General features: G+C 40.1%; 1 protein-coding gene across 7 annotated transcripts; it reads right to left on the bottom strand.

Moving 5' to 3' along the window:
* Window position 1: 1 nt before the first annotated feature.
* Window positions 2–27,797, bottom strand: LOC110492032 (hepatocyte nuclear factor 4-alpha). 7 transcript variants are annotated; one of them, XM_090202861.1, is made up of 10 exons: window positions 27,444–27,797; window positions 5,600–5,774; window positions 5,261–5,355; window positions 4,472–4,578; window positions 4,018–4,173; window positions 2,570–2,657; window positions 2,246–2,398; window positions 1,812–2,048; window positions 1,450–1,572; window positions 2–959 (listed from the first exon to the last, which is right to left on the bottom strand). In XM_090202861.1, the coding sequence occupies exons 1-10, from the start codon at window positions 27,496–27,498 to the stop codon at window positions 817–819; spliced, it is 1,332 nt and encodes a 443-aa protein (XP_090058987.1). In that variant the 5' UTR covers window positions 27,499–27,797; the 3' UTR covers window positions 2–816. The 7 variants fall into 7 exon arrangements, with proteins under 7 accessions (XP_090058987.1, XP_021421669.1, XP_090058988.1 ...); XM_021565994.3 differs by having other exon boundaries at window positions 5,231–5,355; window positions 27,444–27,629; XM_090202862.1 differs by having other exon boundaries at window positions 2–923; window positions 27,444–27,628.
* Window positions 27,798–27,979: the final 182 nt, after the last annotated feature.

Raw genomic sequence — 27,979 nt, 5'->3', positions numbered from 1 at the left:
ATTTAAAAATAAACATTGACATTTTATTCATCTTCACATTGTAAGGTGAACCATATTGCCCATCTTTCCAGTGTAAGGCAGTATTGAATGAAAGGCACAGTTTATTCTGTAATTTAGTAGTTATAATACCATGACACAAAAGGATTCTATAGTCAAACAAAATACGCTAACATGTCTTTACAGTAAAACTGCAAATATTTGTTATATCTAAACACCAATGCTATGCATTTATTTCAAATTGAGTTCCTCAACCTGTGATTGTCTTAAGCTTTTATGAGGTGGCTCCACAGAAAGTATACAGCATTAAATGGACCGAGAAGCAAACATTCAAACATTTAAGCACGTTACTACAGAACTAAATAGCGATTTTTAGAACATATAGACAGGGACATATTAAACCATATTAGACAGGGACAATGAAACACAAACCTGTCATACAGCAAGTTGAATAGAACTTGAAAAAGTAAAAAATAATAATAATTCTGAACCAATTGACTACCTATTATATAGCTATGTCTGTCACATTATTATATTATTTAAAAACATGACAATGTCATTTCTCATCTCTTGTCTGCTTGATACTACATTGTACATGTAATAATATTATTGGGCTTATGTACCTCTGGTGGGGGTTAGTTGACTAATGTATCCCAACTGTACAGTACACTCCTGAGATTTGTTGAGAATAAGTGTTTCTCACATATGAATTGTTTTTCATCTATATACTGAGTATGTATAAAGAAATAGAGATACTAAGCGAAGATTATGAAATTGTGAATGCTTTGTTGGACGGGGTTTGTGGGGTCCAGTTCTGTGTTAGATGGCTTCTTGTTTGGTGATGGTTGGCTGCGGGACGGAGCTAGTTTGCTTGGGCACGGTGGCTATAACCCCTTGAGCCATCTTATAGTGTTCTGAACTGGAGGCTGTGGGAGGAGAGGGAATTGGAGTTTCAGGAGTGGCTGCAACAAACCAGAAATAATCAGTTAGTGGAGGAATAACACTGAACTACGCAGTCAGTTGGGTACACAACAAAGCGGCATATTTACCTTGTGGCATGACATTACTTGGAAAGAAAACTTTTTTTTTTCCAGACAAGGAATAAGCACTTTTGTGAAATTTCTGAGGGCATTAAAAATGTTAAGAAAAAAATAACAGACGTTTTCTTTGACAAAGTAAGCCTGATTAGTCTCTCTGAAGAATTTAGTGGATTATTCTGCATAGCTTGTTTGTCCTTCCAACTACCTGACTGTTGCAAATGGGAGTGGATTGATGCCACTGAGCCCATCGTTGGTTGAGAATCACAGGCATTTTTAGGTACATTTTGTGGTCGGTGTCCCAGACACAACTTTCAGTGCTTTTGAATCCAGGACTAGGCTTAATCTGTTTTTGGGGAACCTGCCCTCAGAGTAGGACATTTAAAGTCGGGCATATGTAGTTATTGATACTCACAGATTTGGACGTTATGGATGGGAGTAGCCATGTTGCTGGCCACAATGACATTGTTGCTGAGGTGTTCCTGAACCAGATGTGGATGCAGAGAGTGAGGTGTGTGAGTTGTCTCGTTAGCAGAACCTGAGGGAAACCACAAAACATGCAAAAATCACACAAACAGTTAGTTTCCTCATTCACTGTGACACTGTCCATTGGTAGTACAGTATGATAACTAACTAGCATGTTATCCTATTGAAGAGTGTACACTTCTTTAGACAGTAGAACTCCTGGAAACTTGTTTGTACTCAATTATTTTGGCATTACCTTTGGCCATACATTTAGAATTGTTGTTTCTCAGTAACAATATCAAGAAGGCTAACCTCCTAAGAGCATCTCTTGGAGCAGGTTGTCAATCTTGGCCATCCCAAATAGCTTGACAAACTGTATCTGTTCAATCATCTGCCAGGTGATGCTCTGTAGTGTGGGCAGCAGCAGGAGCAGTTCTCCAAAGCGCCCCCGGGAGTCATACTGCCGGTCGTTGATGTAGTCCTCTAGGCTGACCTGAATCTGGTAACGCATCCGCTTGATCTTACTGGGGTCACTCAGACCTTTGGCATCTGGAGCAGGAGAGAGTAGGTGTTTGGTCAATAGCTTGGTCACTCACTGCTTGGTCATATTGCTCGTAGAACAACCATTTCTAGTCAATAGTTTTGTTACTCACGGGTAAAATCATTTTTATTTTTAAACACAAAAGTTACTGCCCTCGAATGATAGTCTGTTTATTTTAAAAGTGATGTTGTGTTTCATGTAGTACCTGGATCGAAGAAAACAATGGCTTTCAAACAAGCGTATTCATTGTCGTCTATCTGGTGCTCCTGGAAGGACTGCACTAGCTCGTCCAGAATCCTAACTGCTACCCGGATCACTTCCAACTCGGGGCAGTTCCGGGGAATAATGTGGTCATTTCCTATAAAGAACAGAAAAAATAACTGTCTTGTAGGGTAGGATCACTCTGTGTTTGATGACCCCCCCAAACAAGTATCCTATTATTGCTATCATAAACTATTCTGACAATTATAACTAATCTGTTATATGACATATGTGATGTACTGTAGCTAAGATGTTATCTTGACTTTACCTAATAGCAGGAGGTCCTTGTACAACATAGACCTCTTTGCAACTCCAAGCAGAAGATGCTCTCCAGCATGAGCTCGTAGCAATGCCACCTGAAACAAAGAAAAGTCATTTCATTATTAGCTTTAACCTTGAAACTGTCTTGCAGCAAAACACCTCTTACCAGCATACATGCTAGTCTCCATGTTAACTGTCTTTTCTATGAAACCATGTATTTGATAAGACATGGGAAATATTCAGGGTTGGGGAGTAACTTATTACATGTCATCTGATTACAAAATAGCTTACTGTAATCAGAGGTTACCAGCAAAAATATTGTAATCAGATGACAAATACGTTTTTAAAAACTAGATGATTACTTCTTGGATTACTTTTAAATTCAGAAAGGATGTTTGTGGAAAAAAAGACATTATGTTTTCTCAATTACATTCAATTCAGCATTGAAAAAAGTTGTAGTTTGTTCCACCTGAGCGAGTCCACTATGAAGACACACCAAATGCATTTGATTTATTTGAGATTTTTGTATTGAACCTTTACCAGCAGGGAGTCATACAGAAGAGCCCTGTAATTATGTTTAGGAAGAATAATTTCACAGTTTGATGGATCCCTTTTGTCTTCTTCTAATGCCTCTTAAGGGGAAAGTAATCAAAAGTAACTCACAGTAATCAGATGACATTGCTGATTACAAATTTGGACACATAACTAGTACATGTAAAGGATTACATTTAGAAAGTAACCTACCCAACCCTGGAAATATTATACCTCTTATGACACTTATACCTAACCATTAAACAAGGAAATCTTTCCCACCACCTTTTAGGTCACTGAAGAGCTGACCAGAGTCAAGTAAGTGTGTGAAGATACACCTGTTGGATCCCTCACTAATTCAATTTCAGCAAATCAGTTACCAAGCCCTGGTCATCACAGTGTTAATGATTCTGGAATGGTTCTGAGCACGGATAGAACTTTCAAACCAGCTCATCATATTCTAACTGGTGATTCAAATTCAAATACATTAACCCCTTCTTTGGATTCGGAGGTCTTTAAAAACAGCAGCAGCACTCCCTCCTCAAGATGCTGATTGGAGAGATGTATATTCCCTGGACACATAGCTTTAAGTTGTTCTTTTTAGGAATGACAATAATACTCCAACATCATTTTTTTTTTTATTTAAATCCCAGCCCCCATCCCCACAGGAGGCCCTTTGCTTCTTGCTAAGCCTCCATTGTAAATATAACTGTTGTGCTTAATTGACTTGCTTGGTTAAATATAAGTTTAATAAAATAGTTGAATTATCTATCAGACTGGTTTCCTGCCCTATATTGCAGGCTTTTTAGTCCAAGACAAAATGGCCCATAAAGTGCAATACCCCAGAATAAGAGTAGTATGGTTTAGTCCAACCTAGTTTAGTCCAGTCCACTAGACACTGTAAAGTCTAGTGCAATGTCTTACCTGGTCATCCAGAGGCAGATCACAGAAGGCAGGGATGTACTTGGCCCATTCTACCAGCACCAGCAGCTGCTGTTTCATTGATTCACACACATCTGTGATGGTCGCTATCTTTTTCGTCCTGATGTCACCATTCAGTATGGGCCCAGGTGAGGATATCTACACACACACACACACACACACACACACACACACACACACACACACACACACACACACACACACACACACACACACACACACACACACACACACACACACACACACAATAATAATAAATACATGTGTGCCCTATTCATAGACAAATTATCAACACCACTTATTTAACCAGAATAAATTCAATTCCATTCCTTTCAATACAATGTTTTTTTTTTTTTACCCATTCTGGGGCAATTTAAAATTACTTTAAAATGCTTACAATGATTTCGATCAAAATAGCCATATCCATGGGCCTTACCTGTCTTGAGAGTACATCTGCCTGGATGAGTGCATTGATAGATGGTAAACTGCTGTCTTCATAGCTAGATCTTCTGGTGCTGATTCTGTCTCTTTCGTTCTGTACAGCTGAGAAACAAACAAACCGTAGCTATCAGGAGAGAACAGATCCTTGATTGTCTATTATTCACCAGAAACTGTACAGTCAAAGCACTCCCCATACTGTCATTCTGACTCAACATGACAAACCTTCAAAGTCATACAACTCAAATATGCCATTCTTTTCATAATAAACGGTGCATACAATATTATCTGACACTCATTAACAATTATTATGGGGATATTATCATTGACTCATATTAGCATTGACTTTCGAGGGAGACAAAAGTCTCCCAAGGTTGATGTGTTTATCAGTATGTGTGGCTATAATTCCCCCACAGAACTGTTTGCTCAGCATAAGCTGGTCATAGACTTTAGTGCATCATGGAGTCAACATTAACAAAGTGCTGGTCTCCTGGCTCTTGCAACATACCTCATGAGCAGTGGCTCTGCCCAATGGCTCTGCTTGGCTCTACAATGCTATGATAGGGACTGGCTGATAAAAATGGGACGTTCTAGTTCTAGGATATCCTTTACCAGAGATTTTGAAATAATCACTGCTAGTTTCATCACGTTCTTGTACAAAAAGTAGAGACTGAGCATAATACGTACTACCACAATATGACCACATAGGCCTCAATCATTTCAATCATTTTTTCACTCTTTCACTCTTGTAAATTACCATTTGAATGAAGTTGAATGAATTGTATACCTTCTTTTTTCATGCCAGCTCGAAAGCACTTCTTCAATCGACAGTATCTGCATTGATTCCTTTTGTCTTTGTCCACAATGCACTGTCTGTTGAACCTAGAGAAGGAAGTTAGAAAGAATGCTTTAGATGAATTGTGTTGCAGTAGAGAGAGCGCTGTTGTTGAATATGCCAGCGTCATTATTGCAACCGTCTGTTTTAGTCATTCTTTTGTTGTTATCTCGGGCTCTAGAGGCATAAATCAGCAATTGCAACTTTGTCATTATTCTTGCAAAATGGACCGGAATATGGTGGTTCTGTTGTTTGCCCTTGCGTATAATGTACTATAAGCCGGATCCTCACCTGCATGAGTACATGTGGTTTTTGCGAACACTCCGGCGGAAAAAACCTTTGCAGCCGTCACAGCTGGAGGCCCCGTAGTGCTTTCCCGTGGCCCTGTCCCCACATATGGCACACAGGGCGACCACACCGAGGTGGTTGGCTGTGTTCATGTTGGCACTCTCAGCCGGTGAGGAGTCTGAAACAACAGACAGAGCGATATTGTGGGTGCTAGACTATGTAAAGCATTTTGAGCTGTGGAAAAGTGCTATATCAATCCAGTCTTCCTCTTCGGGTCAGGAGGTCTTTGGGTCACCAATGTTTGACTTAGGGAAGAGGATATGTATGTGTGCAGTGGGATAAGTAGTTACTAGACATTTTTGATGACTGAATTAAATCATTCACAGCTTGGAACTTTTTGGAAGTTAGCCTGTGAGTATAGGGATGGATGGTGTGAAGTGACTAGTTCAACAGAGTTAGAAAGGAAATGTTATGTGATGCTGAAATATTTGTTACTTTTAGCAGAATGTTTGCCCTAAAACGTGTTTAGACTCTTAGCTCTCTCTCAGTAATTGGTCAATATAATGACAGAATATTATATTCAGTCATTAACTTAACATATTTTCAAAGCAAACAGATACTTTGATTAGTTTAATTTAAAAGGTGAGAACAACCGGCATCAAGTGATTGCATTACGGTCAGTGTCATTGCTTGTTGATCAAATGGGCTAATACGACTATCATCAAGCTACGGTCTATTACAGTAGTATTCACTGTCTATCTGAGTAGTAGCTGAAATCCCAGTCAAGGTAAACAGTAACTGATCCAGGCTTGATTACCTCTGGAAATGCAATCAGTGGAGACAGGCAGTCTCACACCCTCCCTCAAAGTCATCAATGAGATGACTGGTTCAATCAATCATACAGTATGGAAGGTTTCTGCCAACACTTTACATTGAGTTACTCACAGTTATACCTGTGTAGTAAAGCTGTAATTATACTAGTAAAAACATTTATTGTTGAAATAAACTACACATATACAATGTACTGTATGCTGTTTACGTATCATTAAAAATCTGAATATTTATGTGTATAAGCCAGTACAATGAGTAAGGAATAACAAAGATGATATTGGCCATGCAATTCGATTGTCTTTCAATGGTCATTGCCTTTTCTTCCTCAGACGAAATTGTTTCATTTCAGAATCAAGTTCACAGCCGAATGTCATGGGAGACTAGAAAGGCCAATGTTTCACTTTCAAAAAAGCTATCATGCTGTCAAAGAACTCTGAGAAATGCTTTTTCTTATTGTATGGACCTTGAAATGCGTGGGAACATAAATCATATAATGAATATCTAGTTGTTGTAACTCTATTTTAGGTCAAATACACAGTCTACAAGTTACAACAGGATAAGGTCATTCTCTACCAAACAGTTGTTTCACCACCAAATCATCCAGATGCATTGGGTGTATTGTGCAAAACCTCTGAATGTTTTACTATTGCAACAAAAGGTGATCATATTATCAGAAAAGCACATTCTCATCCTTTTGCATCCAATACAAGATTGGACAAATGACAGCTACTTTTGATGACATCAACTTAAACCCTCTGTCCAAATGTTTAGTAGCCAAAAGTCTCAAAGTTCAACCAGGCAACGTATGACTCTGACTCACCTGTGCCCATGGAGAGCACTTGCATGTTTTCAAATTCCAATGTGGTGTAGGCTGGGTCCAGGGCGTCACTATAGTCTGCCATGTCCATGTCTACCAGTGCTTTGGACAAACAAATTCCCTCTCAGCTACCTGACAGTTGATCAAAAATACTTGTCCATGAAGCTAAGTGCCTTCCCTCCTCACTCCCCCCCCCCACCCCCCCTCCCCCCGATTATTTGGCCAGGCTCCTCCTCCTAAAAGTAAAAAGAGATACCCCTATGCTATGGGGACAGTCTCTCCTCCAGAGCTCTGGAGGAGGAGGCCATGAGAAGCCTGGGTCAGACTGACAGGAGGAGCTTCCTCCCAGGCTCCCAGGAGGGGTGGGGTGGAAGTCTGGTTGATGTTTAACTAGACTCCTTCTCTATTGGAGAATCATGGTTGTTTTTCTCTCAAACATAAATTGGATCTCTCACTCTTTTTCACATCTCTCTCTCTCTTTCTCTCGCTCTATCTCTCTTTCCCTCTTTCTCTTTCCACGTTGCTGTCAGTAATGGATCAACAATTATATCAAGAGAGACATAAAATGAATGTTGAATCTCAGCCAAATCATTGTGCTTTACTTGCTTGAAATCACCTCTTGTTGTTTCCTGCCATTTAAAACCATCAGATAACTAAATGTCTTTGACCAAAGAATTGGAAGCTCAAATTGTAGGCCAAAGCACTCTTAGCCAACTCCTTCATCAGGGCACCAAAGGGCATCTTTTCATATGAATTCTTATTGCAATCTGAGAGCATACAGATTATTTAGCCTTTTAGCTAGATGTTTTAATCAAATCTATACTCAAAGTGAAGAGAGGTGCAGCTCAACAATATATTTTATATTTTAAATTCTTGAAAGTAGCCACCCTTTGCCTTGATGACAGTGTTTCACACTCTTGGCATTCTCTCAACCAGCTTCACCTGAAATACTTTTCCAACAGTCTTGAAGCAGTTCCCATATATGCTGAGTACTTGTTGGCTGCATTTCCTTCACTCTGCAGTCCAACTCATCCCAAACCATCTCAATTGGGTAGAGGTCAGTGGATTGTGGAGGCCAGGTCATCTGATGCAGCACTCCATCACTCTCCTTTTTGGTCAAATAGTCCTTACACAGCTTGGTGTGTTGGGTCATTGTCCTGTTGAAAAACAAATGATAGTCCCACTAAGCGCAAACCAGATGGGATGGCATATCACTGCAGAATGCTGTGGTAGCCATGTTGGTTAAGTGTGCCTTGAATTCTAAATAAATCACCAACAGTGTCACCAGCCAAGAACCCCAACACCATCACACCTCCTCCATGCTTCACGGTGGGACCACACATGCAGAGATCATCCGTTCACCAACTCTGCGTCTCACAAAGACACAGCGGTTGGAACCAAAAATCTAAAATTTGGACTCATCAGACCAAAGGACAGATTTCCACCGGTCTAATGTCCATTGCTCGTGTTTCTTGGCCCAAGCAAGTCTCTTCTTATTATTGGTGTCCTTTAGTAGAAGTTTCTTTGCAGCAATTTGACCATGAAGGCCTGATTCACGCAGTGTCCTCTGAACAGTTGATGTTGAGATGTGTCTGTTACTTGAACTCTGTGAAGCATTTATTTGGGCTGCAATTTCGGAGGCTGGTAACTCTAATGAACTTGTCCTCTGCAGCAGAGGTAACTCTGATTTTTCCTTTCCTGTGTCGTTCCTCATGAGAGACATTTTCATCATAGCGCTTGATGGTTTTTGCAACTGCACTTGAAGAAACGTTCAAAGTTCTTGAAATTTTCCGTATTGACTGACCTTCATGTCTTAAAGTAATGATGGACTGTTGTTTCTATTAGCTTATTTGAGCTGTTCTTTCCATGATATGAACTTGGTCTTTTACCAAATACCTTCTTCTGTATACCACCCCTACCTTGTCACAACACAACTGATTGGCTCAAACGCATTAAGAAGGAAAGAAATTTCACAAATGAACTTTTAACAATCACACCTGTTAATTGAAATGCATTCCAGGTGCCTCATGAAGCTGAATGAGAGAATGCCAAGAGTGTGCAAAGCTGTCATCAAGGCAAAGTGTGTCTACTTTGAAGAATCTCAAATATCAAATATATTTTGATTTGTTTAACACTTTTTTTTATTCAACAATGTAGAAAATAGTAAAAAATAAAGAAAACCCCTTGAATGAGTTGGTGTGTCCAAACTTTTGACTGGCACTGTACGTCCACATGTAATATGTCTCTGGTAAATCTTACTTTATTCTTGCATATTAAAACAGATAAATAATTATTGCTGGATTTTTTTTTTTGCCTTTATGTTAAAGAGTTAATTGTTTCACAAAATTCTATACGCACATAACAAAGTAGTGTGACCCAACTCTTCCGAAACTTTTTTTGTTCAAAGAAACTTATGGTCAAATGTAATGCTTTTTAGAGCGCTATTTGGTCACTAATGTCATTGGTTTGTCACCACTATCCGGCATCCGCCCAGTACCCTGCCCTGAACTTCAGTCACGGTCACTAGCCGGCTACCACCCGGTTACTCAACCCTGCACCTTAGAGGCTGCTGCCTATGTACATAGACTTGGAACTCTGGTCACTTTAATAATAGAACACTGGTCACTTTAATAATGTTTACATACTGTTGTACCCATTTCATTTGTATATACTGTATTCTAGTCAAGGCCATCCTATTCAACTATTGCTGTACATATATTATTCTATCCATGTATTCTTCAGATATACTACATATTCTATCCACATACTGTCCATCATGTCTACACATCCCATCCCATCACACACACACACACACACACACACACACACACACACACACACACACACACACACACACACACACACACACACACACACGTGCATATATATACAGTGCATTCGGAAAGTATTCATACCCCTTGACTTTTTCCACATTTTGTTATGTTACAGCCTAATTCTAAAATAGATGAAATTATTTTTTCCGCTCATCAATCTACACACAAAAACCCCATTATGAAAAAGCAAAAACAGGTTTTTATAAAAATGTCATGTATTCTAAATAAGAAACTGAAATAACACATTTACATAAGTATTCAGACCCTTTACTCAGTACATTGTTGTAGCACCTTTGGCTGCGATTACAGCCTCGATTCTTCTTGGGTATGACGCTATAAGCTTGGCACACCTATATTTGGTGAGTTTCTCCAATTCTTCTGTGCGGATCCTCTCAAGCTCTGTCAGGTTGGACGGGGAGTGTCGCTGCACCGCTATTTTCAGGTCTCTTCAGAGATGTTCAATCGGGTTCAACTCTGGCCCCTAGCTGGGCCACTCAAGGACATTCAGAGACTTGTCCCGAAGCCACGCCTGCGTTGTCTTGGCTGTGTGCTTATAAAATAATGTATTTTTGTTTTTATATTTAATACATTTGCAAACATTTCCAGAAAACCTGTTTTTGCTTTGTCATTATGGGTTATTGTGTGTAGATTGATGAGGAAAAATGGTTATTTGTGACCAATAACATTTTGATTTGATTTGGTAGGATCCTATGTTTTTAGGACCAGATTGGGATACGAGTCTCAAGCCATAACGGGTTCATTTTGGGGAAAGCAAGCACCGTATTAGAAAGCTTTCAGCAGGATTTACCAAACTAAAGTGGCTTAACAAGAATTTGAGAACAGAATGCGCTGCGAGAAAAGTATTATAATACTCGAAAGTGTATCATAAGTTCATAAGACGACATCATCTTTAAAGGTCTAATACAGTCAACACTTATATAAAGCAACTGATTTTAGAAAAATGAAATGTTGCAGAATACGCAAATAAGCTGGCCCCACTGTGTAAGTAAATGTGACATGGTAAACAGCAGTGTTGTATTTGAAGAAGGAAGGTGCCAGTACAAAGCGATAGGTCAATGATCTTGGGTTCACCGAGACCTCAGAGCAGTAAAACGCAGGCTGGTGAAGTTGATAACCACCCACCCAGAGCATATATAGGATTCAGCAAGTAAAATCTCCTCCCGAATCAAAACATTCCTGTGGTTAAGTCGGTCACAGTGATCCCGCCTGAGAGTGTAGAGAAGATCAAGTGAAAATGTTAGAATTTGATTGTCCACTACAACCGGTCAGATGGATGAACAGCGATTTTAGAATCACAAAGAAAATGTCACTGAAGAATCTTCACACTTCTTTGAGCTTGAGATAGGAAGATGTGTAGCCTGCCACAAATTGTTTTATCAACGGATGACACGAGGTGGTCAAATAGAACATGCGACTAATCTAGGGCCTCGCCAGAGCTGCTAGGTGTATATCATACAAGTAAGTCTGAACAGAGGTCATTACAATTGATTACTTCTCCACATCTTTGGTAGACACAGACTCTAGTGGAACACCCCTCAAGTGCCCATATTTGTTCATGTTTGCTTGAGCACCACTGCAGGAATGATCATGAAGCACTTCGGCTGAGTTCCCAAACAGCCCTCTATTCCCTATACAGTGCACTACTCTTGGCCAAGGCCCATAGAGCTCTAGTCAAAAGTAGTGCACAAGGGAATAGGGTGCCATTTGGGCCACTACAAAAGACTGTTAGAACGCCCCTCAAGTGGCCATATTTGCTCAATCACCACGGCAGTAATGATCGTGAAGAACCAGAAGGTAGCGAGAGGGAAATCTGTGTGACGGAATGAGGGGAATGAGTCACTTAGAAGAAATCTTATCTCCTTAGCCATTAAATGTCTTTATTATCACCAGCTCCCATCTTAATTTTCTGTGAACTCGTCCAAGAACAGTCATATACTGCTCTATAAAGTGTAATCTGCAAGGTTAAGGTTTTCTTATTCACACTCGGGCAGTGACAGACTCTTCGGGTATAGAAAGATACTGATAGCTACTTTTTGGATCCTCACCTTAAACTGACATAACTTGTCTACGTTTTAGTAACTTTCAGTATTTTACTAATGATCATTTATCTCATGTTGTGCAAATGGGAGATTTTTAACTAAATGTTGGGAGTTCTGGAAATGTCATTTTCATGTGATTCACATGCTGCTAACACTAAATATAATCGCCAATGATCATTTATCATCTTAGTAACTATATGATCTGTCATGCTTTTTCAAATATGGAGAGTGCTATTATATGAGGTCGTATGTTTAACATTAGTTCCTGTTAACCTGTATGTCGTACATTCCCACGGCACAGAAACGGCAACGATGGGATGGGCAGAGGTTATCATAGAGCAGCCGAAGGAGCCTCCTGTGAGTATCTTATCACAGAGTAATCAGAGAAGCCTGCTGATTTAACCAGTTCACTTTAACCTGTTTTAACCTGCACCGGCAACGACCCTAACACAAAAGTCAGGAGACTAGATCTTTAGCAGTAACATGCAGTCCATATAAACGCTCAAAGTGAAATTTCTTCTAGACAAGTCATTTATTTCTGTGAAACACACAGAATTTTTTTTTCAACGAGGTTATTCCATTTGTAATTTTTTTTTAATGAAGGGTTAACATGACATAACGTGTTCCCTCACGCTCCCTTTTGACACAGGCAGTCCTCGTCACACGCATATGAAGTAGCCCTGTTCATCTGTCTATGACGTGTCTATGGAAGTCCTGTCCTGTCAGTCTTATAATCAGTCGCTCAGTCTTATAATCAATCGCCCAAACAGCCCAGGGGCTAAAAGTCAAAGGACTGACTGCCGGAGAGCCCTGATGTAACACCAGTGTAATTCTCCCCTTTGAAACTAACTTCAAACTCCAGTTTGTGAACAAAGTCCTGTCTGTCTTCTGAATAGGAATCTGAATAGTCCGACCACTGACCAAACTCCATTTGTTAACCACTGCCTATTTGTACCTTCCACTGAATGACTCTTTTTCATTCCACACGTCCGATCCCAATGGAAAGAGCTAGTGAGGATAAAAAAACAAATAACTGGAGGTATCAGCCGGGGGGAAACCAAGAGTCAATGATATTTGGAATATACTCTATATGGGAACATATTATTTTTAGGAGAGCTTCAAGCGCAGGGAAAATGTAAGTGTTTTTGATGTGTGTACGATACAGTGCTGTAGATATTGATAAGAAGAGCGAGAACAAGGAGGCAATGTGCTCGTAGCAGCATATTTTAGGCCAGTGTTGAGCCTGCGCTGCCTCTGTCTGTTAGATGTAGGAGATACCATGTGAGTAGTAATAGTGTCATGGCAGGCGAAGACCTTGTCAATAGATGATAACTATCTGCAAATCACACATCTTGTGCAACTACAAGCCCCTTTGGCTGACCAGTGGGATTATCACTGTCTGTACTGTTGGAAAATAGTTGACTGCATGTCTTCATGTTGACATTGGTTGAAATTATTCTTATATTTGGTGTTTTAGTGGTTGCTTTAGTGTTGATGATACAATTGAAATGTTGTGTTTACAAGTGAAGGTGACGTTGTTGACTTGATTCTCCTCCCCTCTGTTTTAGCTAGCACTGACCAACACTTATACCTCTTGTGACTTGTTTGTTAAAACGTACATCAGAAAATAAACATTTCATTTTTCCAGATATGCTGAGGTGAATTTTTTTTTTTTTTTTTTTTTTTGACTCAAAACAATTTTGTGCAAATGCATTGAGCAACACTGAAACTCAAACTTGCAGTGGTAGTAGACTCCCAGAGGCCTACACAGTAGGAACATGTTACTCTTTTCAATGTGCCTTTATTTTTAGTCTGCCACCTCAGGTTGGAGCAGAGAACCACAGAGAGTTATGATTGTGGCACCAATGGTCAACTTCAGAGATTTGAACGTGTATAATTTGGCCCAGAGCTTTATCATTGATTCAAGTACAGAGGAGGAAACATCAAGAAAAAGTGAAAATGCATACATCTTCATACGAAAAACAACTGAAAAGTTGTCATAGTCCTGACCCATGACTGTTTGTTCTTAAGGTAATGATAAACTACTAGGATCTAATTTTGCTCAGCCCCCATAACCCCAATAGTATTGGGCAATAAACACATTTGCAAATAGAGCTTAAAATGAGCTAGAAATTGAGGAAGATTATTCCTTGCTCACAGTCCCACACTCCAATTTGCCACAGAGAAATCCTATTTGTTTGTCACTGGAAATCTCTAAAGAGACAAGAGACAAGAGACTCATATTCTTGTAAAAGTAAGGTTTAGACTTCCACTAGGTAATCATAAGTCATTTGTTAAAGCAATATTCTCTACAAAATAAAACATTAAAGGTGAAGTTATGAAACTTCTTCACTCTGTTTGTAGATAACTTTCAACAGTCAAGGATTTGACATGTAAAATGTAGTCTACCGTCTACACGCAAAACCTTCAAAACTAAAACAGACCACCATTGGAATATATTCTTACACATCCACCACTAGTTGTTTTTTCCACCATGCGAGAGGAAAACTCAAGTAGCCCCATGTCTGTACACTAAATAAGTAAACAATTGCATCAATAAACATTTAGCGCGATGCTCCACGTAAATCAATTGCAGTGTCTTGATAAAGCCCTTTAATCATTAACCGCTGTTTTGCTGAGAATTCATTTGGCCTCTTCCTAGCCCAATCCTATCTGTCAGCACACGGCTGCCGTGACCGGTTATCTCTGTCTGCTGTAATAGGTTCTTTCTTCTGTCATCAACCAATCAATAGTCATTTGACCTCATGATCGGGAAGAAAACACAAGATACTATAAGAGAAGGATTTCAACCTTATCCTTCATCTTCACAAGAATTGTTTTAAAATGAACAAATACCTAAATAGCATCAGAAGCTAGACAGCAACTGACATTGGTGCCTCTTTCATAAACTCAACATTCAAACAAACTAATTGGCCCCATTATGACAGTTCATCACCCTTTCACCTATATTCTACTGACTGAGCTTGATGAACAGTTCAACTTTATTGGGAGTTGAAAGAGGAGGCCTAATGATGAGAAGGCCTAATGATGAGGTAGATGTCACAGACTGACCTGTATAATAGAGAATGGAATCACTGGGTTGCAGTGCCACCTTGTGGACAAAGGATTCAGTATCCCATTATTTTTGTAGGTGATAGTTGCCCAAGAAGACAACTTTGCGGGGGACGTTCAGCTTTTAGAGCAAATTAGTTAATCGGCAGTTTTCCCAATTTTTTATGAATAATCTCAACATAGAAGGTAAAATGATACACAACAACAATAATACACTGTATAACTTTACCTTTTACATGACCAATATGGTATCACCACATCAATAACTACTGACCTATAATAATGTCTCCATTTTCATACACAGCCAAAATGATTAAGTCAGAATGTGTTAATTCAACTAACGAACGACACGGATCTTCGTTCTGTGAGCAATCCGTCCGCAGCTTTACTTCGACTGCTCTTGGAACACAGTCCCATGGTTTGAAACGTAAACAAACAGCCAAGTTGCTTGTTGTGTGGTGGAGTTAATCTACCGTACACACTGATTAAATTCCTCTCACTGTAGCCATCAGCTATGTACAAGTATGTGTAACAGGTCATATGGTCAATATCTGTTGAGCGGTTGTAGTCGGAAGGTTATAGTGCTACAGTACTACAGTCATAGCACAACAGTTCTAGAACTACAGAATACTTGTCTGTTACATGTGTTCCTGACTGTACCTGGAGTGGTGAGGTGACCATGTAGTGTTCCATGCTTCTCTCCATACATCCTCCTGACTGTGGATAGCTGAGCCCTGACAGTGACCAGGCCCAGTGACGAGACTGTAGACCAATCAGCCTCTCTCTCCCCTCTCACTGGGAGCACACTACAGTGCTCACCCAGGCCCTGCCCGGCCCTACACGAGCAGAGTGAGGGTGAAAGAGTGTGTGTGGGAGTTTGTTTGTGAGGGACGGAAGCTATGGGGCTGTAGCCGGTGGGGATGTAGGGCCATAAGCTAAGCCACTTACCCAGTGTGTGTGTGTGTGTGTATGTGTGTGCGTGCGTGCGTGTGTGTGTACTTGTTTTTCTACCATATCAGGACCCCAGTGTCCTAACAATTCACCCAAATGTCCTGACAAGGAAAGAAAACTTTTTTGAAAACTTTTTTGAAAAGTCTGTGTGTGTGGGGGGGGGGGGGGGGGGGGGGGGGGGGGGGCTAATCTTATAATGCCTGGCACAATGAGATTTGATTGGAGTGTAATACCCCCATCCATGCACACTGCTAATGGGGAGATCTGCTTACCTGGCTTTAACACTAACACACACACACATCTAAATGTAGATGTGTCTGTAATTTTGTGTGCTGCTATTTTGGCGAGGTCTCTCTTGTGAAAGAGATTGTTAATCTCAATGAGACTAATTTTGTTTAATAAATGTAAAATAACCTAAAGAAAGAAAAACATTTAGACCATGTTAACTTAGTATATGAGTTGAGCCCAGATCTTGAAAAAGAAATGCCAGTCTCAATTTGACTTCTATGGTTAAAAATAAAGGATAAATAAAACTAATGCACGCACCACTGTTCAAAAGTTTGGGGTCACTTAGAAATGTCCTTGTTTTTGAAAGAAAAGCAAGTTTTTTTTTTGTCCTTTGAAATAACATCAGTCTCAACGTCAACAGTGAAGAGGCGACTGGGATGCTGGCCTTCTAGTCAGAGTTCCTCTGTTCAGTTGTCACGACTTCCGCCGAAGTTGGTGCCTCTCCTTGTTTAGGCGGCGTTCGGCGGTCGTCGTCACCGGTTTTCTAGCTGCCACCGATCCACGTTTCTTTTTCCATTTGTTATGTCTTGATTGTACTTACCTGGTTCTCATTATGTTATAATTATTTACCTATTTAACCCTCTGGTTCTCATTATGTTTTGTGCGTGATTGTTCCTGGTTTTGTGTTAGTCTTTTGTGTTAGGGTTTGTTATCCCTGCATGGATTTATTGGCTGATTATTTTTCAGAGTAAAGTACGTTATTTTACTCAGTTCTGTGTCCTGCTCCTGACTCCGTCCTCATGCCTGCACAACTGACACTTGACACAAGTGTCTGTGTTCTTTTGTCCATCTTAATCTTTTATTTTTATTGGCCAGTCTGAGATATGACTTTTTCTTTGTAACTCTGTCTAGAAGGCCAGCATCCTGGAGTCGCTTCTTCACTGTTGACGTTGAGACTGGTGTTTTGCGGGTACTATTTAATGAATCTGCCAGTTGAGAACTTGTGAGGTATCTGTTTCTCAAACTAGACACTCTAATGTATTTGTCCTCTTGCTCAGTTGTGCATTGGGGTCTCCCACTCCTCTTTCTATTCTGGTTAGGGCCAGTTTGCTCTGTTCTGTGAAGGGAGTAGTACACAGCATTGTATGAGATCTTCAGTTTCTTGGCAACTTCTCTCATAATAGCCTTCATTTCTCAGAACAAGAATAGACTGATGAGTTTCAGAAGAAAGTTATTTGCTTCTGGCCATTTTGAGCCTGTAATCGAACCCACAAATGCTGATGCTCCAGATACTCAAATAGTCTAAAGAAGGCCCGTTTTATTGCTTCTTTAACAGCACAACAGTTTACAGTTGTGATAACATAATTGCAAAATAGTTTTCTAATGATCAATTACCCTTTTAAAATTATAAAATTGGATTAGCTAACACAACGTGCCATTAGAACACAGGAGTGATGGTTGCTGATAATGGGCCTCTATAGGCCAATGTAGATATTCCATAAAAAATCTGCCGTTTCCAGCTACAATAGTCATTTACAACATTAACAATATCTACACTGTATTTCTTATCAATTTGATGTTATCTTAATGGACAAGAAATGTGCTTTTCTATCAAAAAACAAGGAAATTTCAAAGTGACCCCGAACTTTTGAACGGTAGTGTACATGGCGAGGAAAAGTTCAAGCATGTAGCCTGTCCAAGCATAGAGAGCTGTCATGAAATAGCTGAAGAATGACGAATGAGATGGTTTTGAGATGATGAATAGAGAGAAACAGGATTTGTCTGTCTGTGACCTAAAGCATACGTCTACTGCTCCAGATTAGAAAACTCTCTCCACTTTAGAACTGTGTTGTGCCCAGTGTCTCTTTCCAAAAACCCTTCATTCACATCCTGTCATTCTTGTTAGAGGGATTTGTTTTCATTTTGATTGATGACAGTATGTACTAATGTAAACTGAAGTGATTGACACTATCAGCATTCACAAGCACTGCCTCCTAGCAGACAACAAGGTGTATATGGGTCGTACTGTATATATGGCCCGTACACCAAACCTGATTAAATAAAGGTTAAATACATATATTTTTTAAAATTACATTCTGACTGACAGTAAACATACAGAAATTTTAGATTGCACTCAGTCCTAGGCAATAGAAAGGTGAATTAAATTACATTCCACTAACTTTAATTATATGTTAACAAATGAGAGGGCTGGCCTGTTTGAGGTTACTTGAGTTGCTTTAGTTCATTCTTGTCCTGTCACTGATAGGGCAGGAAGTTGACTGGTTCAGCCAATCAGAGCCCACCACAAAGTCATTCAGCATTGTGGGTAAACAGATCAGTTCGCTGAAGGGCTGTTCTATGGCTTTTGTTGTGTTTACATTTGCCAACTGATTCTGCAAGCATCAGAGCGACAGTAGTAGTTTGTCCAAGTTGTGACGGTTGAGCAATTCATCTCAATATATATGACCTGAAGCTAAGTGAAATATACAGTTGAATTTTACACTGAACGTATGGTGGCTTGTTGCCTCAGGCAGCAGTACAATCGGTTTGAGAGGAGGGTTCATAAATGACAAGAAAACCCTCCATCTTAGCTGTTTATTATTGTTATGTGGCTGTTGATAATTGTTTATAGTGTTGATACTGTTGAGGAGGGACTGGCTCTGTCCAACCCCATAGAGACGCAGACATATCACAGATATTACAGACGTATCTCCTTAACTCAGTTCAAAACAGGAACATCTATGTAGATTCACTTCTCGGTTTGATCATTGCACTGCTTTTAGCATTGTTGTATTTACTCTATGTGTGTAATAAACTGTTAATAAATAATGGCATAGCCTTCCATCTCAAATGGCAGATCTCTCCTGTCCAAGTCCAGAAAAACGGATGTTATTGTCAAAGGTCACATCCCAGGATGGCTGATATTGCTTCTGATTTGGCACCCTATTCCCTATATAGTGCACTAACTCTGGTCAAAAGTAATGAACTGTATACTGTAAGGTAGGGGTATTCAACCAGGGGTCGAGGTACTGCTGGGGGTCCGTGAATCTATACAGTATATATTATTATTGACTTTTTCCACATTTTGTTACAGCCTGAATTTAAAATGGATTAAATGTAGATTTTGTATCATTGGCCTACACACAATACCCCATAATGTCAAAGTAGAATTGTTTTGTCGACATTTTTACAAATGAATTAAAAATGAAAAGCTGAAATGTCTTGAGTCAATAAGAATTCAACCCCTTTGTTATGGCAAGCCTAAATATACTGAATAAAAATATAAATGCAACATGTAAAGTGTTGGTCCCGTGTTTCATGTGCTGAAAGAAAAGATCCCAGAATTGTTCCATATACACAAAAAGCTTAATCCTCTCAAATATGGTGCACAAATTTGTTTATATCCTTGTTAGTGAGCATTTCTTCATTGCCAAGGTAACCCTTCCACCTGACAGGTGTGGCATATCAAGAAGTTGATTAAACAGCATGATCATTACACAGGTGAGCCTTGTGCTGGGGAAAATAAAAGGCCACTATAAATGTGCAGTACAAAACTGCACATTTATAGTGGCCTTTTATTTTCCCCAGCACATTACACAGATGAGCCTTGTGCTGGGGGAAATAAAAGGCCACTATAAATGTGCAGTTTTGTCACACAACATAATGCCACAGATGTCTCAAGTTTTGAGGTGTGCAATTGGCATGCTGACTGCAGGAATGTCCACCAGAGCTCTTTCCAGATAATTGAATGTTCATTTCTCTACCATAAGCCGCCTCCAATGTCATTTTAGATAATTTGACAGTACATCCAATCGGCCTCACAACCGCAGACCACGTGTAACCATGCCAGCCCAGGACCTCCACATCTGGCTTCTTCACCTGTGGGATCGTCTGAGACCAGCCAGCCGGGCAGCTGATGAAACTGTGGGTTTGCACAACCGAAAGATTTCTGCACAAACTGTCTGAAACAGTCTCAGGGAAGCTCATCTGCGTGCTCATCATTCTGACCAGGGTCTTGATCTGACTGCAGTTTGGCGTCATAACCGACTTCAGTGGGCAAATGCTCACCTTCGATGGCCACTGTCACGCTAGAGAATGGTGCTCTTCACAGATGAACCGGTTTCATCTGTATCAGGCAGATGGCAGGCGTATGGGTGAGCGTTTTGCTGATGTCAACATTGTGAACAGAGTGCCCCATTGTGGAAGTGGGGTTATGGTATGGGCAGGCATAAGTTACGGACAATGAACATAATTCCATTTTTATCGATGGCAATTTGAATGCACAGAGATAACATGACAAGATCGTGAGGCCCATTGTTGTGCCATTCATCCACCTCCATCAACTCATGTTTCAGCGTGATCATGCACAACCCCATGTCGCAAGGATATGTACACAATTCATGGAAGCTAAAAATGTCCTAGTTCTTCCATGGCTTGCATTCTCACCAGACATGTCACCCATTGAGCATGTTTGGGATGCTCTGGGTTGACGTTTAGGACAGTGTGTTCCAGTTCCTGCCAATATCCAGCAACTTCGCACAGCCATTGCAGAGGAGAGGAACAACATTCCACAGGCCACAATCAACAGTTTGATTAACTCTATGCGAAGGAGATGTATCGCACTGAATGAAACATTTGCTTAACAAGTCACATAATAAGTTGCATGGACTCACTCTGTGCCATAATAGGATTTAACGCTTGATTTTTATTTTTTTATTGAAACATTTTTTTGACCCAATTTCGCGGTATCCAATTGGTAGTTAAAGTCTTGTCTCATTGCTGCAACTCCCGTACAAACTCAGGAGAGGCGAAGGTCGAGAGCCATAGTTCTCCAAAACACAACCCAGCCAAGCTTCTTGATATGATGCCCGCTTAACTTGAAAACCAGCTGCACCAATGTGTCGGAGGAAACACTGGCAACCGCACCCCGCCTGCCACAGGAGTCACGAGTGCCCAATGGACAGAACATCCCTGCAGGCCAAACCCTCCCCTAACCCGGACGATGGTGGGCCAACTGTGCACCGCCCCGTGGGTCTCCAAGTCACGGTCTGCTGCGACAGAGCCTGGACTTGAACCAGGATCTCTAATGGCACAGCTAGCACTGCAGTGCAGTGCATTAGACCACTGTGCCACTCAGAAGGCCTTAACTTGATTTTTGAATTACTACCTCATTTCTGTACCCCACACATACGCTTATATGTAAGGTACCTCAGTCGAGCAGTGAATTTCAAAGAAGAAGAACGAAACCACTCAGGGATTTCACCATGAGGCCATTGGTGACTTTAAAACAGTTACAGTTAGAGTTTAATGGCACTCAATAATACTAACATAAATGACAGAATGAAAAGAAGGAAGTCTGCACAGAATAAAAATATTCCAAAACAAGCATCCTGTTTACAATAAGGCACTAAAGTAAAAATGCAAAAAATGTGGCAAAGAAATATACGTTATGTCCTGAATACAAAGCATTATGTTTGGGGCAAATCCAACACAACACATCACTGAGTACTACTCTTCATAGTTTCAAGCATGGTGGTGGTTGCATCATGTTATGAGTATACTTGTCATTGGCAAGGACTACAGAGTTTTGTTTTTGATGAAAAGAAACGGAATAGAGCTAAGCACATGCAAAATTATAGAGGGAAACCTGGTTCAGTCTGCTTTCCAACAGACACTGGGAGACAAATTCACCTTTCAGCAGGACAATAACCTTAAAGACATAACCAAACATACACTGGAGTTGCTTACCAAGATGACATTGAATGTTCCTAAATATTTTACAGTCCAGGTATGTAAAGATTTTAGAGATTCATCCAGAAAGACTCAAAGCTATAATCGCTGCCAAAGGTTATTCTCACATGTATTGACTCAGGGGTTTGAATACTTATGTTATTGAGATATTTTGGTATTTCATTTTCAAAAAATTTGCTAACGTTTCTATAAACAGGTCAGGGTGGCAGTTGACCTAGTGGTTAGAGTGTTGGGCCAGTAACCAAAAGGTTGCCGGATTGAATCGCCAAGCTGACAAGGTAAAAATCTGTCCTTCTGCCCCTGAGCAAGGCAGTTAACCCACTGTTCCCGGTAGCCTGTCATTGTAAATAATAATTTGTTCTTAACTGGCTTGCCTAGTTAAATAAAGATTTAATTTGTCATTTTATTGTGTGTTGATGGGTCACAAAATAAATATATTGAATCCATTTTGAATTCAGGCTGTAGCACAACAAAATGTGAAATAAGTCAAGGGGTATGAATACTTTCAGACGGCAATGTATTATCGGCAACTATTATCATTGGGTTTACTTGATAGCTACCTACACAAATAGCTAGCTAGAACAAAGTGTTAATAAGATATTCATTTAAAAAGATTAAAAGCAATACAAATAAGTTATACAGTACCAGTCAAAGGTTTGGACACACCTACTATTTTCTACATTGTAAAATAATAGTGAAGACATCAAAACTATGAAATAACACACATGGAATCATGTAGTAACCAAAAAAGTGTTAAAACAAAATTATTCAAAGTAGCCACTCTTTGCCTTGATGACACCTTTGCACACTCTTGGCATTCTCTCAACCAGCTTCATGAGGTAGTCACCTTGAGTCCATTTCAATTAACAGGTGTGCCTTGATAAAAGTGAATTTGTGTAATTTCCTTCTCAATGCGTTTGAGCCAATCAGTTGTGTTGTGACATGGTACGGGTGGTATACAGAAGATAGCCGTATTTGGTAAAAGACCAAGTCCATATTATGGCAAGAACAGCTCAAATAAGCAAAGAGAAACGACAGTTCATCATTACCTTCAGACATGAAGTTCAGTCAATGTGGAACAGTTCAAGACATTTAAATGTTTCTTCAAGTGCAGTCTTCAAGTGCAGTCTTCAAGTGCAGTCTTCAAGTGCAGTCATAACAACTGGACTCCTGAGTGGCGCAGCAGTCTAAGGCACTGCATCTCAGTGCAAAAGGCATCTCTACAGTCCCTGGTTTGAATCCAGGCTGAATCACATCTGTCCATGATTGGGTATTCCATAAGGCGGCACACCATTGGCCCAGCGTCATCTGGGTTTGACCGGGGTAGGCCGTCATTGTAAATAGAAATTTGTTCTTAACTGACTTGCTTAGTTAACTAAAGGAGGATAAGTTCATTAGAAGTTCCAGCCTCAGAAATTGAAGCCCAAATAACTTCTTCGTGGAGTTCAAGTAACAGATGCAGCTCAACATCAACTATTCAGAGGAGACTGTGAATCAGGTTGAATTGCTGCAAAGAAACCACTATTAAAGGACACCAATAAGAAGAAGATACTTGCATGGGCCAGTAAACATGAGCAATGGACATTAGGCCAGTGGAAATCTGTCCTTTGGTCTGATGAGTCCAAATTTGAAATGTTTGATTCCAACCGCCTTGTCTTTGTGAGATGCAGAGTAGGTGAACAGATGATCGTCGCATGTGTGTTTCCCACCGTGAAGCATGGAGGAGGAGGTGTGATTGTGTGGGGGTGCTTTGCTGGTGACACGGCCAGTGATTTATTTAGAATATATACTACCGTTCAAAAGTTTGGGGTCACTTATAAATGTCCTTGTTTTCCATAAAAACATACATGAAATGAGTTGTAAAATGAATAGGAAATATAGTCAAGATGTTGACAAGGTTAGAAATAATGATTTTTAATTGAAATAATAATTGTGTCTCTCAAACTTTGCTTTCGTCAAAGAATCCTCCATTTGCAGCAATTACAGCCTTGCAGACCTTTGGCATTCTAGTTGTCAATTTGTTGACGTACTCTGAAGAGATTTCACCCCATGCTTCCTGAAGCACGTCCCACAACTTGGATTGTCTTGATGGGCACTTCTTACGTACCATACGGTCAAGCTGCTCCCACAACAGTTCAATAGGATTGAGATCCGGTGACTGTGCTCGCCACTCCATTATAGACAGAATACCAGCTGACTGCTTCTTCCCTAAATAGTTCTTGCATAGTTTGGAGCTGTGCTTTGAGTCATTGTCCTGTTGTAGGAGGAAATTGGCTCCAATTAAATGCCGTTCACAGGGTATGGCATGGCTTTGCAAACTGGAGTGATAGCCTTCCTTCTTCGAGATCCCTTTTACCCTGTGCAAATCTCCCACTTTATCACCACGAAAGCACCCCCAGACCATCACATTTCTTCCATCATGCTTGACAGATGGCGTCAAGCACTCCTCCAGCATATTTTCATTTTTTCTGTGTCTCATGAATGTTCTTCTTAGTGATCCGAACACCTCAAATTTACAGTAGGTTTGTCCACAACACTTTTTCCAATCTTCCTCTGTCCAGTGTCTGTGTTCTTTTGCCCATCTTAATATTTTATTTTCATTGGCCAGTCTGAGATATGACTTTTTCTTTGCAACTCTGACTAGAAGGCCAGCATCCCGGAGTCACCTCTTCACTGTTGACGTTGAGACTGATGTTTTGCGGGTACGATTTAATGAAGCTGTCAGTTGAGGACTGGTGAGGCATCTGTTTCTTAAACTAGACACTCTAATGTATTTGTCCTCTTGCTCAGTTGTGCACCGGGGCCTCCCACTCCTCTTTCTATTCTGGTTAGAGCCACTTTGCCCTGTTCTGTGAAGGGAGTAGTACACAGCGTGCATGAGATCTTCAGTTTCTTGGCAATTTCTCGCATGGAATAGACTTAATTTCTCAAAACTAGAATAGACTGATGAGTTTCAGAAGAAAGTTATTTGAGTCTGACCATTTTGAGCATGTCATCAAACCCACAAATGATGATGCTCCAGATACTCAACTAGTCTAAAGAAGGCCAATATAATTGCTTCTTTAATTTAGCACAACAGTTTTCAGCTGTGCTAACATAATTGCAAAAGGGTTTTCTAATGATCAATTAGCCTTTTAAAATTATAAACTTGGATTAGCTAACACAACGTGCCATTGGAACACTGGAGTGATGGTTGCTGATAATGGGCCTCTGTACGCCTATGTAGATATTCCATTAAAAATCTGCCGTTTCCAGCTATAATAGTCATTTACAACATTAACAATGTCTACACTGTATTCCTGAACAGTTTGATTGTATTTTAATGGACAAAAAAATGTGCTTTTCTTTCAAAAACAAGGACATTTCTATGTGGCCCCGAACTTTTGAATGGTAGTGTGTTTTCATTCGTTGAACACTTTTTTTGGTTACTACTTGATTCCATATGTGTTATTTCATAGTTTTGATGTCTTCACTAATATTCTACAATGTAGAAAATAGTCAAAATAAAGAAAAACCCTTGAATGAGAAAGTGTGTCCAAACGTGTGACTGGTACTGCAGGTCTGAATCCAGACTGTAGGCCGAGGCCCCTTCATGATGCAGTACCTCTTGACTTGGACATACATTTTTGCCAACATATTGCTAACCATTGTTTAACCAGCTAAACAGCTGCTATATGCGAATGTGTTTGTAGTAGGGCTGGCGCAATTATTGTATAATAGTCATCGTAATCGTCTTAATACGTTCATTTTAGGAGAAGTGGGGTTTAAACTTTATATTCAAGTATTTATAGTTTAACCAATAGCAGTTTTTCATTTTTACATGAAGTTGGTAATCATTTTACGAGCAGAATGGCACGGTTGGGTGGAGAAGCCTCCTTTCCAAAGGTTCCAAGCGGTGAAAACTATTCTTTTTTGAGACGGGTGTAACCAAAGCTGTGTTGTATTAATGAAGTACTTACTGTATGTCGTTGTTGTGTTCAGTAGGTATGTCTTTCAAATATGCATTATGATGCATTACAAGCTCAAAATATTTTTAAAAAGAAGACAATTATGCCCAAAAAACTGTTAATTTGCATGACAATTCATCATTACCCCAAAATTCCATTATCGTCACAGCCCAAGTTTCACGTTACCTTTCTAGTCTAGGCGATCTTAGAGTTGACACTTCTTCCAATTAGAATGTGGGGAGGTCAAAACCATGAAAAACTATCTACCAAATCTATTCAAAATGAAATGTTGATTTACTTGTCCCTGCCATTATAATTCACCGGGATGATAAGACAAGATTTTTAAAAAACAAAACATGTTTTGCAAACATGATGGGAGTTTAAGACACTGCTGTAAGGGAATAAGGTGCAGCCCAGGTAATGTCCACCAGGGACAAGAACTCATAACTGCAGGTCATGGCTGTGACGTACTACTGTCAGTATTATTAAGTCTCCTGATATGCATGAGACATTATGTCAGCACTACCTCAAATTAGGAGGAGTGACCTTGTGACATTGTGATTTGCAGCATTTGTATGTCTGCACAAAGAAACATAGTATAAAGATATACAGTATAATAAAACCAGAAAGAACCCAACAGTTTTGAATAAACAATGACGCTACTCTAGTGTGCCCTTCTTAGGACGACTAATATCCCTAGTTTGGTTGGGGAGTTTTACATCTCCCAGACTCATATGTAAATCATACCATGTGTGGTGAATGACATAATGAAAACCAACCCCAAGCTATTTACACAGTACACTCCTGAAAAGGCATGTTTTGGCAACTTTAGTGTAATTGGATCAGAGGTTGCTGATGTGGTTGGATGCTTTTCCAGTTTTACTCAGGTGGTTCCCATGTGTTTTTCAGGTGAAAGCCCAGCGTTTCAGGCCTCACTTCGTCACACCTTTCTACTATCCTGATTCCATCCTGATTCACTCTGACTCTGTCTTTTCCATTCATCAAATACTACCCACTGCCTATATTGGACCTTAAATCGTATTATTCAACTCTTCAAAGCTTTGACTTCCCAGGTTCATATCAGTCTGAATGGAGTCTCATCTGTCAGTCTCAGCTTATTGTGGGGCCCTTTTTAACAACCTTCCCATCGTCTCCACACCTCCTTGATTGCGGTCGTGTCAAAAACACAGACAAAAATGACGACGATATTTTCTACATTGAATGGACCTGCCTGCCAGAAGAGAAGCCCTCTGCAGTGTGTATTGCCAACCACAGTTTAAACAAAGTCAACAGCTGGTGTGAGCTCCACCATAACGCACCGAAACCGTGAGATGATAAACGAAACTGTGTACTCACCATCAGCGAATGGAATCTCCATGCTTGTACTGACTTGTGAGTTTACATTGACCATCTCTCTCCTCCCCCTGTTTCTTTCAAATGTGTCTTTCTTTTTCTCCTGTATTCCTAAAGTTCTAGGATTTCAAATATGGAAGTTAGCGCCCGCCTGCGTTATAGTGAGAAAGGGAGTGTTGATGCAAGGTAAGGCCCCAGCCGTAGGTAGGTAGGTACTCCTAGCTGTTATCTTATTGATTTTCCTAATCTGGGCAAATGTGGGTGGAGAGGTTAAACAGTAACCAGGCTCGTATAGAGACCAGATCTATATGACAGGCAGCTGTCGCTATAGCAACTAGATGATAGAAGCTCAAATACGGTCTGTAGACAAGTTATGTATTTCTTTCTATATTCAATATCCAAACATTTTATTAGTGTGCACTGAGTAAAAAGGAAGGAAGGACGAATGGGAGGCTGCATTTGTTCAACCACGGCGAGAAAGGGGGAAGGCGGAGAGTGGGACATGAAAGAGAAAGCTGGATTGGAGCATGGACAGAGGG

The sequence above is a fragment of the Oncorhynchus mykiss genome, chromosome 16 (genome assembly GCF_057628025.1).
Source record: "Oncorhynchus mykiss isolate SJ-2025 chromosome 16, ASM5762802v1, whole genome shotgun sequence".
Classification (NCBI taxonomy): domain Eukaryota; kingdom Metazoa; phylum Chordata; class Actinopteri; order Salmoniformes; family Salmonidae; genus Oncorhynchus; species Oncorhynchus mykiss.
The sequence above is the reverse complement of the archived record's forward strand: the minus strand, read 5'-3'. Positions and strand labels throughout refer to the sequence as shown.